This window comes from Oncorhynchus mykiss, chromosome 22 (genome assembly GCF_057628025.1).
Source record: "Oncorhynchus mykiss isolate SJ-2025 chromosome 22, ASM5762802v1, whole genome shotgun sequence".
Classification (NCBI taxonomy): domain Eukaryota; kingdom Metazoa; phylum Chordata; class Actinopteri; order Salmoniformes; family Salmonidae; genus Oncorhynchus; species Oncorhynchus mykiss.
In genome coordinates this window covers 46,664,113-46,681,206 of record NC_143043.1, presented here as the reverse complement: position 1 = coordinate 46,681,206, position 17,094 = coordinate 46,664,113, and the positions used below count along the sequence as shown (strand labels likewise).

The window sequence follows — 17,094 nt, the reverse complement described above, 5'->3', positions numbered from 1 at the left end:
CGGGTGTTCTCGGGGTGATGGGAGGTGTTGGGTTTGCGCCAGACATAGCGTTTTCCTTGATGGCCAAAAAGCTCAATTTTAATCTAATCTGACCATAATACCTTCTTCCATATGTTTGGGGAGTCTCCCACATGCCTTTTGCGAACACCAAAAGTGTTTGCTTACTTTTTTCTTTAAGCAATGGCTTTTTTATGGCCACTCTTCCATAAAGCCCAGCTCCTTGGCGTGTACAGTTCAAAGTGGTCCTATGGACAGATTCTTCAATCTCAGATGTGGAGCTTTGCAGCTCCTTCAGGGTTATCTTTGGTCTCTTTGTTACCTCTCTGATTAATGCCCTCCATGACTCGTCCGTGAGTTTTGGTGGGCAGGTTGGCAGGTTTGTTGTGGTGCCATATTCTTTCAATTTTTTTAATAATGTATTTAATGGTGCTCCATGGGATGTTCAAAGTTTTGGATATTTTTTTATAACCCAACCTTAATCTGTACTTCTCCACAACTTCGTCCCTGACCTGTTTGGAGTGCTCCTTGGTCTTCATGGTGCCGCTTGCTTGGTCGTGCCCCTTGCTTAGTGGTGTCGCAGACTCTTGGGCCTTTCAGAACAGGTGTATATATACTGAGATCATGTGACAGAGCATGTGACACTTAGATTACACACAGGTGGACTTTATTTAACTAATTATGTTAAGTAATTGGTTTCACCAATTTATAAGCACAAAGACATTACCAATAAGTAATAAAATAAAGATGGCACTTCTAAAAGCCTATTTCACACCATAGCCTGCTGCATTTGCAATAACTTTTATTTCATTTTGATTTTGGCAGAAATTAAAGTGTGGCAACTGACTCGCCCATGGGTTGATGTTTCAGCATTGTCTCAATGAAGATTACGACATGCACATGCAGTTACAAGCCTGCTGGAGTTAGCAGCAGGAGGACAAGAAATATCCACTGTCGTAGTACGGATGAAGCCTAATCTGGAATGTGAAGTTAACTGAAGCCGGTTAGCTTTATAAAACCTCGAGTAGATCTAGCTTGCTAGTATACCACACAGGAGTGATGTGGGCAATCTAAGAGTAGGCACAGAACAAGCTGAGCCTTGACAATATTATACCTAATCTGTGCCATGATTTTTAACTGTCCAATCGGAAGCATGCCGTGATTCATATTCTTAACTGTTGTTTATCCTGTCAGATTATCAGATCATCTCCTAATTGTTCTGCATAGGGGAGGAGTGACATCTGTTCAAAATGTAATAGTACCTTATACAATCTTCAGAGCGATATGGAAAGACAATATTTCACCTGTTTCCAAATACTTTCTGGTGAAATGTGAGGATTCATCCGCACAACAATGTCTTATTTCTCAATATCCAATGCACCCAGCCACTCACTAATTATGTTAGCACAATTCAACATTTTCAACATCTTTGATTTAAAAACTGCTCTAACAGTACAATTGTCAGCAGCCTTGATTTACCACCATTAACAGCCTTGATTGCAATACTGCTCTAATCGTACCATCTATAATAGCATTGTTTTAAATACTGCTCTAATCGTACCATCTTTAACAGCCTTGATTTAAATACTGATCTAACCGTTACCACTGTCCACAAACTAAGCGGACTGTGCTGTTTGTTTCTCTACAATACCGTGCTAGAGTACGACTTGAACAGTCTGACACACTTTGGTTAGAGCAAGAGAAATGACCAGTTAACTACCAGGTGGAGGAGAATAACCACAGGACAACAATTGTTCACAGTGTCTAAACATGGAATGTGTTTTTATCTCCTAGTAACCCATCGACCTCCAAGCTACTTGACAATATCCTAGGCATTAGGTCAATAGAAAATACAGTCACCATGATGAGGGCTCTGTGTGTACTCAGTACTCCTACTAACAGAATACAGTCACCATAATGAGGGCTCTGTGTGTACTCAGTACTCCTACTAACAGAATACAGTCACTATACTGAGGGCTCTGTGTGTACTCACTACTCCTACTTACAGAATACAGTCACTATACTGAGGGCTCTGTGTGTACTCACTACACCTACTAACAGAATACAGTCACTATACTGAGGGCTCTGTGTGTACTCACTATTCCTACTAACAGAATACAGTCACTATACTGAGGAATCTGTGTGTACTCACTACTCCTACCATAATACAGTGACCATACTGACGCTCCCAGTGTACTCACTAGTGTACTCAGTCCCCATGCAGCCTAACCCTAAAAACACAGATGCCCTACAGTATGTTCTCATAAAAAAAAGTTGAATTCAAATATTAAAAATCTGTTTTAAACATCTTTTCCCTCTGTGTCGTATGAGCCCGTTTTGGACAGATTCTGTTTTATTGGCCTGCTTTTACTCCATAAAACATCAAGGGTACATGAGAAGGCGAAGGATTCAGGTTGCTGCTAGCAACACTAAAGGGGAACATGCTTTGAGAAGTGGGTAGATTGAAAGGGGAAGGAGGCCAAACAATGCTGCAGTTAGGCCTATATGGTTCAGTCCTAATGATAAGGTTAACCTTAAACCTTTCCGTCCGCCGCTAATGGAAGTGTCTGCTCTACCTCGAATACATGGTTGTAAGGTATTCTCTAAAGAGGCTGATCCATTATTTAAACCGTGGTAGTACATGATTGCTGTGATAGTACAGGCAGTCTGGGCATGACACATTATGAGAGCTCCATCTGAAATTGAAAGGACCAAAAGACATTCACTTGTCAGAAATGGATTCTAGTATTGTAATATGTTGAACATTCTCAAAACAGAAACTAATACTATATTCTGCAAAACAAATACAAAACAAAGTAATAAAAAACAACAACTTGGAACCAGTTGCAGTGGTATTTACAAGAAATCAGAGAGCAAACAGAGAAACCTGCATTGACACCAGCAGACGAAGAAAAATACTGTTTAGGTACTTCAGCAGGCTCTCAGGGAGACTCCAGGTCTGGCAGGTGGGGAGGTAGAGAATAGCATTTCAACCCACAACTTGGCTGCAACTCTGTTAGGAGTGGTGGGGGGGGGGGGGCGGACGGACGGACAACGATTTGCAGCCCCACGTCCTCTCCAGTACAAAGGATAAAAATGGATACAACCGGATATATGAGGTGGTACCGCCTTTGGGAAACATGAAAGCCTTTACACATGTGTCCTTCTGTTCTCTTTTTTTCAAATAGAAACCACAGTAGACATGAAAGACTCTCTCTCTCGCACGTGAAGATGGGGAACGTTTACAGCCGGCACAATGTCTCCAAAAAGGCATGGCTTTGATTTTAGCCTAGCGGAGAAGAGTAGAGCTGAGTGGAGAGAGAGGTGGTGGGGACAGGCTGTCTGAAGCCACCAAAGGTTTGTGGCCCGTGGCTCCATGTCAGGAAGCTATGACGACGTCCCCCCCGAGACTCTCCCTCCCTCGCTACACTTCAGACTTTCCAGCAACCTTTACATTCATCTCATTCTGCCACTTCTGAGCAGATCTGTGGAGACTGGAGGCTACTGCCTGACCTGCCTCGCCTTGGGCCCAGTCTCTGTCTGTCAGGGATGGTGGTCCTCTTCGCATGCCAGCAGACTCCTGAAGTCCTCCTTCAGAGCATCCCAGGAATAGACACTAGTGTCAACCTAAAGTGGAACACAGACGAAATAATAGAAGGCAGGAATAAGCTGTGGTGTCAACTGTCAATTTACAGTGTTCAGGTGAAGATTACAGATGCTCTCACTCCTACAGCAGGGTATCACATTAACATTACAGTGTTCAGGTGTAGATTCCAGATACCCTGCTGTAGGAGGGAGAGCATCACATTAACATTAGTGTTCAGGTGTAGATTACAGATACCCTGCTGTAGGAGGGAGAGCATCACATTAACATTAGTGTTCAGGTGTAGATTACAGATGCCCTGCTGTAGGAGGGAGAGCATCACATTAACATTACAGTGTTCAGGTGTAGATTACAGATACCCTGCTGTAGGAGGGAGAGCATCACATTAACAGTACAGTGTTCAGGTGTAGATTACAGATACCCTGCTGTAGGAGGGAGAGCATCACATTAACATTAGTGTTCAGGTGTAGATTACAGATACCCTGCTGTAGGAGAACATACATCTTTAATTAAACAAAAACATCAAAGCACAGGCTGAACACCGTTCACTTTTATCATAAAAAATACATTTTTACCCTGAACTGGGACAGATTTTACATAACTGAACTAGTATTATTTTTAAAGTCGCATTATTTATGCAAATCTGATTAAAGGGACAAGCACAGCTCTGTTGTTAAGCACCAGGTCCAATTTCTGTGGTTGATTTTGCAGATTTACATCATGAACATTTAAATACAACACACTTCTAGAGATAATAAAATTAGAGAATGAAATGTCTTGCAATCTAATGGTGTATTATAGCATACTGGGAATACATGGTAATATTTAAGGATACACTAAAGCCTCAGGGCACATTCGATAGCAGCCACAATGAACATTTTCTAGCCTGCGATATAAAACGCTATCATTTAGTTTCCCGTCGAAAGCATTGGCTTAAAACCAACAAGTAATACAGTGGCTCTACATTTGGGCACCAGTTCTATACATAACCATTTTGTCAGAAATCCATTTACTAAAAAAAATGAGTTCTGGTCTTGCCAATGACGGACAAAAGTTGGGTTTGCTCTGTCCCCAAAATTGGAAAGTGAACACAATATCTGGCACTAATAATGCCATGAGCCTAACAGCGATGTCAAAATGGATCCCATTGTGTCTTTGTTGACATTGGTTTTTTCATGCACAGTTTTGAATAAATAAAGCCCCATATACTAGCTGGGAATATCTAGAGGAAAGAAAGCATCCAGACGAGGCTAGCACATTTCCCAGCACCACATTTTCCCATTGTTAAAATGATGTGGAGAGAAAAGCCGCTCTTTCAGTGCACCCATCAATGTTACAGGACGTTAAAAAACAAATAGAGAGGACCAAAAAGCCATACAAAAGTTTTCAAATGTGAATGACTTATTTTTTTAAACGTTCATCTCCTGAAATAACTTGGAGATAGAGAAGACAATTGGTATGTGTGGTAATGAAATGCTATGGTATAGTATGGTAATGAAATGCTATGGTATGATAATGATATGGTATAGTATGATAATGATATGTTATGGTAGGGTATGGTAATGATATGGTAATGGAATAGTATGGTAGGTTTTAATAATGATATGATAATGGTATAGTATGGTAGGGTATGGTCATGGTATAGTATGGCAATAGATTGTATGGAAGGGTATGGTCATGGTATAATATAGTATGGTATGGTAATGGTATAGTATGGTATGGTATGGTAATGGTATAGTTTGGTAGGGTATGGTAATGGTATAATATGGTAGGGTATGGTCATGGTATAGTATAGTAGGGTATGGTAATGGTATAGTATAGTATGGTATGGTAATGGTATAGTATGGCTGGGTATGGTAATGGTATAGTATGGTAGGGTATGGTAATGCTATATTATGGCAGGGCATGGTAATGGTATAGTATGGTAATGGTATAGTTTAGTATGGTATGGTAATGGTATAGTATAGTATGGTATTGTAATGGTATAGTATAGTAGGGTATGGTAATGCTATAGTATGGCAGGGTATGGTATAGTATAGTATGGTATGGTAATGGTATGGTATAATAGGGTATGGTAATGCTATAGTATGGTAGGGTATGGTAATGGTATAGTATGGCAATAGATTGTATGGAAGGGTATGGTAATGATATGGTAATGGTATAGTAGGGTATGGTAATACTATGGTAGGGTTTGGTATAGTATAGCAATGGTGAAATGCTATGGTATAGTATGGTAATGAAATGCTATGGTATGATAATGATATGGTATAGTATGATAATGTTATGGTAGGGTATGGTAATGATATGGTAATGGAATAGTATGGTAGGTTTTAATAATGATATGATAATGGTATAGTATGGTAGGGTATGGTCATGATATAGTATAGTAGGGAATGGTAATGGTATAGTATGGCAGGGTATGGTAATGGTATAGCATGGTAGGGTATGGTCATGGTATAGCATGGTAGGGTATGGTCATGGTATAGTATGGCAATAGATTGTATGGAAGGGTATGGTAATGGTATAGTATGGTAGGGTATGGTATAGTATAGTATGGTATGGTAATGGTATAGTATGGCAATAGATTGTATGGAAGGGTATGGTAATGGTATAGTATAGTAGGGTATGGTCATGGTATAGTATAGTAGGGTATGGTATAGTATAGTATAGTATGGTAATGGTATAGTATGGTAGGGTATGGTCATGGTATAGTGTGGCAATAGATTGAATGGAAGGGTATGGTAATGGTATAGTAGGGTATAGTATAGTATGATAATGATATGTTATGGCAGGGTATGGTAATGATATAGTATAGTAGGGTATGGTCATGGTATAGTATAGTAGGGTATGGTAATGGTATAGTATGGCAGGGTATGGTAATGGTATAGCATGGTAGGGTATGGTCATGGTATAGTATAGTAGGGTATGGTATAGTATAGTATGGTAATGGTATAGTATGGCTGGGTATGGTAATGGTATAGTATGGTAGGGTATGGTCATGGTATAGTGTGGTAGGGTATGGTCATGGTATAGTATAGTAGGGTATGGTAATGGTATAGTATAGTATGGTATGGTAATGGTATAGTATGGCTGGGTATGGTAATGGTATAGTATGGTAGGGTATGGTCATGGTATAGTGTGGTAGGGTATGGTCATGGTATAGTATAGTATGGGAATGGTATAATATGGCAGGGTATGGTATAGTATAGTATGGTATGGTAATGGTATAGTATAGTATGGTATGGTAATGGTATAGTATGGCAATATATTGTATGGAAGGGTATGGTAATGATATGGTAATGGTATAGTAGGGTATGGTAATACTATGGTAGGGTTTGGTATAGTATAGCAATGGTGAAAGGCTATGGTATAGTATGGTAATGAAATGCTATGGTATGATAATGATATGGTATAGTATGATAATGATATGTTATGGTAGGTTTTAATTATGATATGATAATGGTATAGTATGGTAGGGTATGGTAATGGTATAGCATGGTAGGGTATGGTAATGGTATAGTATAGTAGGGTATGGTATAGTATAGTATGGTATGGTAATGGTATAGTATGGCAGGGTATGGTAATGGTATAGCATGGTAGGGTATGGTCATGGTATAGTATGGCAATAGATTGTATGGAAGGGTATGGTAATGGTATAGTATGGTATAGTATAGTATGGTATGGTAATGGTATAGTAGGGTATGGTATAGTATGGTATGGTAATGGTATAGTATGGCAATATATTGTATGGAAGGGTATGGTAATGGTATAGTATAGTAGGGTATGGTATAGTATAGTAGGGTATGGTATAGTATAGTATAGTATGGTAATGGTATAGTATGGTAGGGTATGGTCATGATATAGTGTGGCAATAGATTGAATGGAAGGGTATGGTAATGATATGGTAATGGTATAGTAGGGTATGGTAATACTATGGTAGGGTATGGTATAGTATAGCAATAGTATGATGTGGTATAGTATGGTATGGCATAGTATATTATGGTACATAGAGCTTCCCATTACATTCACTGAACATATCTGAACCCTACTGACCAGTGCATAAACCTGCCTATTTAAATATTTTGTAGAATGTGCATCAATATTTGATGACACCTCAATTTCACTCCTTTCCATCATTTTAGTACATCATTCCTCATGCAACAGACATACATTTTTAAACATGGGATTAGTTTTTCAGAGTTTAATTTCATGTTAAGACTAAAATGGATGGGCAAAAGCTCCTCACACATCTAGTCCCATGCGATAAACAGACCCTGTAGTCTACATTCTAAAATGTGCCAAACTGGGTAACAGCTAGTAATAACTAGCTAGGTACTAATAGTTTACAGACTATTTAATGATGGTCTTATTAAAATGAATAGTTTTATTCTTTCATCCTAACATGTTTGACAGACAACAGTTTGTCCTAGGTTTAATGAGAGGAACTACCTTTCGGGCTTGTATGAAAGTGGTTTACGCTTTCTAATAGTCGAATAGCCTTCGCCTGCATTCCAAAGAATGGCATGGCTAATCAAGCTAATTTAAAGGTAGCAAGACAATAGCCCCGTGGTCGATGACAGCGAAATCTATGAAACCGATTATTAAGGTCAGTTCCGTTTCAGTGGCGTTGTGTGTAAAGTGGGCATGGTTATGGTTGACAGGCTTCTTCCTAAAATAGAATTAGCTGACAATTTTGCTGGGCTAAATGACTTATTCACTTCAGGGCATGAATATGCGTCTGCTCACATTGCTAGCGCATAATTAATCAGATTAGGGCCAAATGAAAGAGTAATGAGGACTAAAACACACCTCTGGTCAGGCTAAATGACTGGACTACTCTTTTCTCTGATTGTGCTCTTGTTTATCCTGAAGAAGAATGTGGAAATTAGAAACTCGTCAAACTATTTTCCAGCTTTGAATGCCACACTATGTGAAGCTGATAACATTAAACATCTATTCTAAATCCCTTACTGATTTGAAAAGGAACGGAATGGAATGGAACACTCTCAACGAGCACTGATATCTATTTAGTTTACTTTCAGGAAGCCAATTGGAGGCTGGAGGGAAACCCCAGTGTTCATATTGATCCATTCAATGTGTGGTTTTTTTTCTGTGTTGTCCAAAACACACAGAAAGCCGCCGCCGCCGCCGCCACCGCCACCACCACCACCACCATCATCATCATCATCAATGGAGCTCAGTGGGTGGACGTGTGTGTCTCAGATCCCCCTGGTTTTGGTAAGTGGAGACGATCACTGTACACGACTCCCCCAGACGGATTTTTCACAACCATAATTAGCACGTGGCTTCATTATTGCACACAGTCAAGCTTCTACATGTTGTCCTCGCTCTGTCGAAGACAGATTCTCATATTGCCACACACAGCATACATAGTGTACCTTTCCCATGGACCTATCTGTTAGATGGGACTTTGTGCTGTAGGCAGAAGGATATAGCCAGCATGGTGTTCTCTAAGATCACAACCCTCCTCCTCCTTTTGCTGAAGTAACACCCCCCCCCCCCCCCCCCCTTACTCTGGCTCCTGTTCTACCTTGGTTGTAGACTAGATCTGACCAAACCCTTCAGTTTTAATGAACCATCTCAATTGTATTCATGTAGACATGTCAAATTCAAACAACATGTCAAATTCAAACAACATGTTTCCTTCACATGAACACCACTTTTCATTCTTTCGTTCAGCAGTTCATATTTTGTTATTATTACAAAATATGAACTTTTCTTCCGCAAAGATGTCTGAATGTGGAGGGAGAGAGGGAGAGAAAGATAAATAAAGAGAGAGAGATTAAGAGTGAAAGGTAGAGAGAGAAAAAGATTGAGAGAGAGAGAGATGAAGACAGAGATAAAGAGACATAAATAGATAAGAGAGATATAGAGATCAAGGTAAAGACAAGAGAGAGAGCGATAAAGAGAGAGATAGAGATCGAGATAAAGATAAAGATAAAGAGAGAGATCGAGATGAAGAGATATAGACAGAGAGATTGAGATAAAGAGAGAGATACAGTGCCTTGCGAAAGTATTCGGCCCCCTTGAACTTTGCGACCGTTTGCCACATTTCAGGCTTCAAACATAAAGATATAAAACTGTATTTTTTTGTGAAGAATCAACAACAAGTGGGACACAATCATGAAGTGGAACGACATTTATTGGATATTTCAAACTTTTTTAACAAATCAAAAACTGAAAAATTGGGCGTGCAAAATTATTCACCCCCCTTAAGTTAATACTTTGTAGCGTCACCTTTTGCTGCGATTACAGCTGTAAGTTGCTTGGGGTATGTCTCTCAGTTTTGCACATCGAGAGACTGAATTGTTTTCCCATTCCTCCTTGCAAAACAGCTCGAGCTCAGTGAGGTTGGATGGAGAGCATTTGTGAACAGCAGTTTTCAGTTCTTTCCACAGATTCTCGATTGGATTCAGGTCTGGACTTTGACTTGGCCATTCTAACACCTGGATATGTTTATTTTTGAACCATTCCATTGTAGATTTTGCTTTATGTTTTGGATCATTGTCTTGTTGGAAGACAAATATCCGTCCCAGTCTCAGGTCTTTTGCAGACTCCATCAGGTTTTCTTCCAGAATGGTCCTGTATTTGGCTCCATCCATCTTCCCATCAATTTTAACCATCTTCCCTGTCCCTGCTGAAGAAAAGCAGGCCCAAACCATGATGCTGCCACCACCATGTTTGACAGTGGGGATGGTGTGTTCAGCTGTGTTGCTTTTACGCCAAACATAACGTTTTGCATTGTTGCCAAAAAGTTCAATTTTGGTTTCATCTGACCAGAGCACCTTCTTCCACATGTTTGGTGTGTCTCCCAGGTGGCTTGTGGCAAACTTTAAACAACACTTTTTATGGATATCTTTAAGAAATGGCTTTCTTCTTGCCACTCTTCCATAAAGGCCAGATTTGTGCAATATACGACTGATTGTTGTCCTATGGACAGAGTCTCCCACCTCAGCTGTAGATCTCTGCAGTTCATCCAGAGTGATCATGGGCCTCTTGGCTGCATCTCTGATCAGTCTTCTCCGTGTATGAGCTGAAAGTTTAGAGGGACGGCCAGGTCTTGGTAGATTTGCAGTGGTCTGATACTCCTTCCATTTCAATATTATCGCTTGCACAGTGCTCCTTGGGATGTTTAAAGCTTGGGAAATCTTTTTGTATCCAAATCCGGCTTTAAACTTCTTCACAACAGTATCTCGGACCTGCCTGGTGTGTTCCTTGTTCTTCATGATGCTCTCTGCGCTTTTAACGGACCTCTGAGACTATCACAGTGCAGGTGCATTTATACGGAGACTTGATTACACACAGGTGGAGTGTATTTATCATCATTAGTCATTTAGGTCAACATTGGATCATTCAGAGATCCTCACTGAACTTCTGGAGAGAGTTTGCTGCACTGAAAGTAAAGGGGCTGAATAATTTTGCACGCCCAATTTTTCAGTTTTTGATTTGTTAAAAAAGTTTGAAATATCCAATAAATGTCGTTCCACTTCATGATTGTGTCCCACTTGTTGTTGATTCTTCACAAAAAAATACAGTTTTATATCTTTATGTTTGAATCCTGAAATGTGGCAAAAGGTCACAAAGTTCAAGGGGGCTGAATACTTTCGCAAGGCACTGTATAGATAGAGATGAAGAGAGAGAGAGATAAAGGGAGAGAGAGAGAGAGAGAGAGAGATAGATAGAGAGATGAAGAGAGAGAAGAGATAAAGGGAGAGAGAGAGAGAGAGAGAGAGATAAACGGAGAGAGAGACTGATGTTGATTATTTACAATAACAATGTATGTTACTGTATGAATGAGATCAAATAACATTATTTGATCTGCTTTCATTTAATTAAGTAAAATGTCTGAGTAGATTAATCAGCTTTGTTCAGTCGCTCACTTTGTGAACTCTTTATAACCAATTAGATTCCTACATAAAGACTTCAGTTTACTAAATAACATAATGCATTTCAATACATCTGTCTGTGACATTCTGGACTCATAATTTATTTTATGTTACCTTTATTTAACTAGGCAAGTCAGTTAAGAACAAATTCTTATTTTCAATGACGGCCTAGGAACAGTGGGTTAACTGCCTGTTCAGGGGCAGAACGACAGATTTGTACCTTGGCAGCTCGGGGATTTGAACTCGCAACCTTTCGGTCCAACACTCTAACCACTAGGCTACCCTGCCGCCCCAATAGTGAGTTCCATGCTGCTGTGTCCTCACAAAATAATGATGACATCAGGAAGATTTCAACCAAAAAGTGATAAGGAGAGCAGGTTAGTGTGACAGGGCACATAGTGAATCTAGGAAAACAGAGGAAAATGAACTCTTTATATCAAAAACACAGGTCAGAACTGAATCTATATACAATCGGAGATTGGAGAAACAGACGAGTGGTGAAAATAATCAATAAAGTGACTAACTAGATTAAAATTGTTCTAACACTATTACCTTCTGAGCAATCATAAACGTAATAACTAAATATGAGAAAAATGTACGTTCTCTTTCAATGTTTATCCTCCTATAAAAGTTGACATCCCAATATAATTGAGTACGTTTCCTGTTAGCCTGTCTTTGCTTCCAGCCATGGGCCAGAATGTGAATTAATTTACTTAACACTCAACTGTGAATAAATTACAGCATCCCGATGTCATTGTAGCATCATCATCTACTAATAGGAAGAAGATCAATTAAAAACTGTCCTGAGGGCAAAAAACACCGGTCTCTGAGACGGCCTTAACCCTACACCTACTGAAATGACCAGTCACACTGAAAGCCAGAACACTCAACATAACACCTTGGCTGCAAAAGCGTATATCACACTGCCAACAGGGATCTCTGTCTCTCTCTCTCTGTCAGCTTGTTAATTCCTCCACCTGGTGCACCACACCGCCGTGAACTGAGTAATGAACTGAGTTTTAAACCCAAACATCCACTGCTGCTTTGAAAATGAGTGTCATCGCCGAACCAGAGCACACTAAATGTTTTACTTGTAGAAAGGCTCGTATGTGTGTGTGTGTGTGTGTGTGCCTGGTGTGCACCAGGCACCCGAAGGCTTACGCCTCCCAGTACCATTCTACTTTGGGATTTATACACACACACACGCGTACACACACACACGCGTAAACACACACACACACGCGTACACACACACACACACACACACACACACACACACACACACAGAGAGAGGTACTAGACAGGCCACGTTACACAAGCCAAGGCTGAAAGAGAGAAAGATCATAGCACTCCCTAGAGGACTCTTGACTGTGGTATCGGTGTGGTGCACCAGGTGGAGGAATTAACAAGCTGACAGAGAGAGAGACAGAGATCCCTGTTGGCTCAGAGAGAAGCCCCGTTGGCCCTGGGAGGAGTGATCCTAGTTAACACAGGTGCTGTGCTCAGCTGGGGAGCAGATGTCATGCTGTGAAAGTCTCTCACCTCCATGCTAATCTGAAGGATGGAAGAGGGACTAAAGTCAACTGAGATAACAGGAGTGTCTGCTCATTCTCATAAAAAAACTCCTTTAGTGACTAACAGGAGTGTCTGCTCATTCTCATTAACAACCTCCTTTAGATAATACAAACAGATAATGGGTGAAACAGTGAAGGTCCAGTAGAGTAGGCTTTTCACCTCACTTTCATTAACTGTTTGTCACCAGTATTATTTCTAGAAAATGTATGAACGTTGACTACATGCAAATAGTGGTATGACCCTGTATGACCCTGTGGCTTTATGACTGTGTGGCTGCATGACCCTGTGACTGAATGACCCGGTGGATGTATGACCCTGGATCTCTGCTGGCTTACCTCTGAAGCTGTAGAGCGGGGGTCTGTGAGACTACCAGGTTGTGACTAGGCCATCGCCCTGGATGTGAAAAAAAACAATGTAAAAAACAATGGTTCTCTCTGGTCACTAAACCTCCCATGGCCCTCATCTCAACCAAATGGAGGGATATGAAGGTGGAATGGACCCTGTAGCCAACTGTTATGTGCTATATATAATAGCACTTTTTAATAGTCCCTGCAGCTTCTCTCCACTGACAATCACTGTGTGTTGAGTATTGTGGAGTAAAATGGCTGCCCTGCATGAATCTACCATTGAAGCCACACATTAGTGATAGTTGATGTTTGAGGTTTTTGAGTTGCCCCTTGCAAAGCACTATAATATACTGACCAAAAATATAAGCGCAACATGAAACAATTACAAAGATTGTATTGAGTTACAGTTCATATAAGGAAATCAGAAATCCACCATTTGCCTCATGCAGGGCGACACATCTCCTTTGCATAGAGTTGATCAGGCTGTTGATTGTGGCCTGTGTAATGTTGTCCCACTCCTCTTCATTGGTTGTGTGAAGTTGCTGGATACTGGCGGGAACTGGAACACGCTGTTGTACACGTGTTCCAAACATGCTCAATGGGTGACATCTCTGGTGAGTATGCAGGCCATGGAAGAACTTGGCACGACAATGGGCCTCAGGATCTCGCCACGGTATGTCTGTGCATTCAAATTGACATTGATAAAATGCAATTGTGTTTGTTGTTCGTAGCTTATGCCTGCCCATACCAAAACCCCACTGCCACCATGGGGCACTCTGTTCGGCAAAACCATTCGCCAACACAATGCCATACATTCTGTCTGCAATCTGCACGGTACAGATGAAACCGGGATCATTTAAGAGCACACTTCTCCAGCTTTCCAGTGGCCATCGAAAGTGAGCATTTGCCCACATCGATTATGAAGTCGAATTACAGTCAGGTCGAGACCAGGTGAGGACAACGAGCACTCAGACGAGCATCCCTGAGACGGTTTCTGACAGTTTCTGCAGATTTTATTTGGTTGTGTAAACCCACAGTTTGATCAGCTGTCCGGGTGGCTGGTCTCAGACCATCCCGCAGGTAAAGAAGCTAGATGTGGAGGTCCTGGTGCTGGCATGGTTCCATGTGGTCTGCAGTTGTGAGGCCAGTTGAACGAACAGCCAGATTCTCTAAAATGACTTCAGACGGCTTACTGCAGAGAAATCATTACATGATCATTACATGATCTGGCAACAGCTTCCTGCACTCAGCATGTCAATTGCACGCTTCCTCAAAACTTGAGACATCTGTGGCATTGTGTTGGGTAACAAAACTGCAAATGTTAAAGTGGCCTTTTATTGCCCCCAGCACAAGGTTGCCCACAGCACAAGGTTGCCCACAGCACAAGGTTGCCCACAGCACAAGGTTGCCCACAGCACACCTCTGCACTAGCGTAGGACAATGAGTCTGTGATGACAATGTTCTCTGCACTAGCGTCCCCCTCTGTAGGACAATGAGTCTGTGATGACAATGTTCTCCGCACTAGCGTCCCCCTCTGTAGGACAATGAGTCTGTGATGACAATGTTCTCCGCACTAGCGTCCCCCTCTGTAGGACAATGAGTCTGTGATGACAATGTTCTCCGCACTAGCGTCCCCCTCTGTAGGACAATGAGTCTGTGATGACAATGTTCTCTGCACTGACTGTCAAACACACGGGCACACATAGGGACACACACACGCCGTGACTCCCCACTAATGACCTAGATCTGTTAATGAGGACTGTTAACCCCTAGCGATAGTCAACCAAATCGGAGGGAGCCGTCATCCCACTGATTAGAGGGAGAGTGACAAACGAAGGCTATGTGAAGGACGAAGGATGGGATTGAAAACAAACAAAAGATAACTATTGTAAAATAAACACTACAGGAAAAGGGGGGACGAACACGCCCTTTTTCAAATTGACATGGCTGTAATGGAGCGGGTTGAGAGTTTCAAGTTCCTTGGTGTCCACATCACCAACAAACTATTATGGTCCAAACACACCAAGACAGTCGTGAAGAGGGCACGACAATGCCTTTTCCCCCTCAGGGGACAGAAAATATTTGTCATGGGTCCCCAGATCCTCAAAAAGTTCTACAGCTGCACCATCGAGAGCATCCTGACCGGTTCAATTACTGCCTGGTATGTTCACCAGTTGAGAATTTGACCGTACGGTGCCACAGAGGGTAGTGCGTACGGCCCAGTACATCACTGGGGCCAAGCTTCCTGCCATCCAGGACCTATATACCAGGCAGTGTCAGAGGAAGGCCCAACAAATTGTCAAACACTCCAGTCACCCAAGTCATAGACTGTGCTCTCTGCTACTGCACGGCAAGCGGTACCAGAGCGCCAAGTCTAGGTCCAAAAGGTTCTTTAACAACTGCTACCCCCAAGCCATAAGATTGTTGAACAATTTGAACAATTTGCATTGACACCCCATCCCCTTCGTTTTTACACTGCCGCCACTCGCTGTATATTATCTTTGCATAGTCACTTTAACCCTACCTACCAATTACTGGTACCTCCTGTATATAGCCTGTCATTATTTTATTGTGTTACTTTTTATATTAGTTTTATTTTTTACTTTAGTTTTTTTAGGAAATATTTGTACTATATGTATAATCTGGAAGTAGAAGCCAACGGGTTGTCCATTAGTTTACTACAGTAGTTGCCTATGACCTCAACAGATATGAGGTTAGTACATATTCGTTGCTCCCATTAGCTTATTTCAACTTCTTAAGTTTCCAGCTCCTACTTAAAAAACACGCGCCCACGCATACAGAGTGTACTGTACCAAACATCAGGAACACTTGCTCTTTCCCTGACAGACTGACCATGTGAAAGCTATGATCCCTTATTGAGGTCAGTTGTTAAATCCACTTTAATCAGTGTAGATGAAGGGGAGAACACAGGTTAAAGAAGGATTTTTAAGCCTTGAGACAATATAGACATGGATTGTGTATGTGTGCCATTCAGAGGGTGAATGGGCAAGACAAAATATATAAGTGTCTTTAAATGGGTTATAGTAGTAGGTGCCAGGCACACTGGTTTGTGTCACGAACTGCAACACTGCAGGGTTTTTAACGCTCAAGAATGTGTATCAAGAATTGTCCACCACCCAAAGGACATCCAGCCAACTTTACGCAACTGTGGGAAGCATGGGAGTCAACATGGGCCAGCATCCCTGTGGAACACTTTAAACATCCATGCCTTGATTGAGGCTGTTCTAAAGGGCAAAAGGGGGTGCGACTCAATATTAGGAAGGTGCCTACACAGTGCCTTCCAGAAGTATTCACACACTTTTTCCACATTTTGTTACGTTACAGCCTTATTCTAAAATGGATTAAATAAATAAAAATCTCAGAAATCTACACACAATACCCCATAATGACATCACAATACCCCATAGTTACAAAGTGAAAAGAGTTTTTTTGCAAATGTATTAAAAATTAAACAGAAATACCTTATTTACATAAGTATTCAGACCCTTTGCTAAGAGACTCACAATTGAGCTCAGGTGCATCCCGTTCCATTGATCATCCTTCAGATGTTTCTACAACTTGATTGGAGTCCACCTGTGGTAAATTCAAACTATTGGACATGATTTGGAAAGTCACACACCTGTCTATATAAGGTACCACAGTT

The 17,094-nt window shown here is 41.2% G+C and overlaps 1 protein-coding gene across 1 annotated transcript in view; it reads right to left on the bottom strand.

The window, feature by feature from the left end:
• Positions 1-647: 647 nt before the first annotated feature.
• The window catches only part of LOC149972872 (tRNA-queuosine alpha-mannosyltransferase-like), a 51,787-nt gene continuing 35,340 nt past the window's right edge, over positions 648-17,094 (bottom strand). Inside the window, exon 4 of the mRNA XM_090216232.1 lies at positions 648-3,624. Within this exon, the coding sequence (XP_090072358.1) occupies positions 3,541-3,624 (84 nt within the window). The 3' untranslated portion in view covers positions 648-3,540. The remainder of the gene's footprint in view (positions 3,625-17,094) is intronic.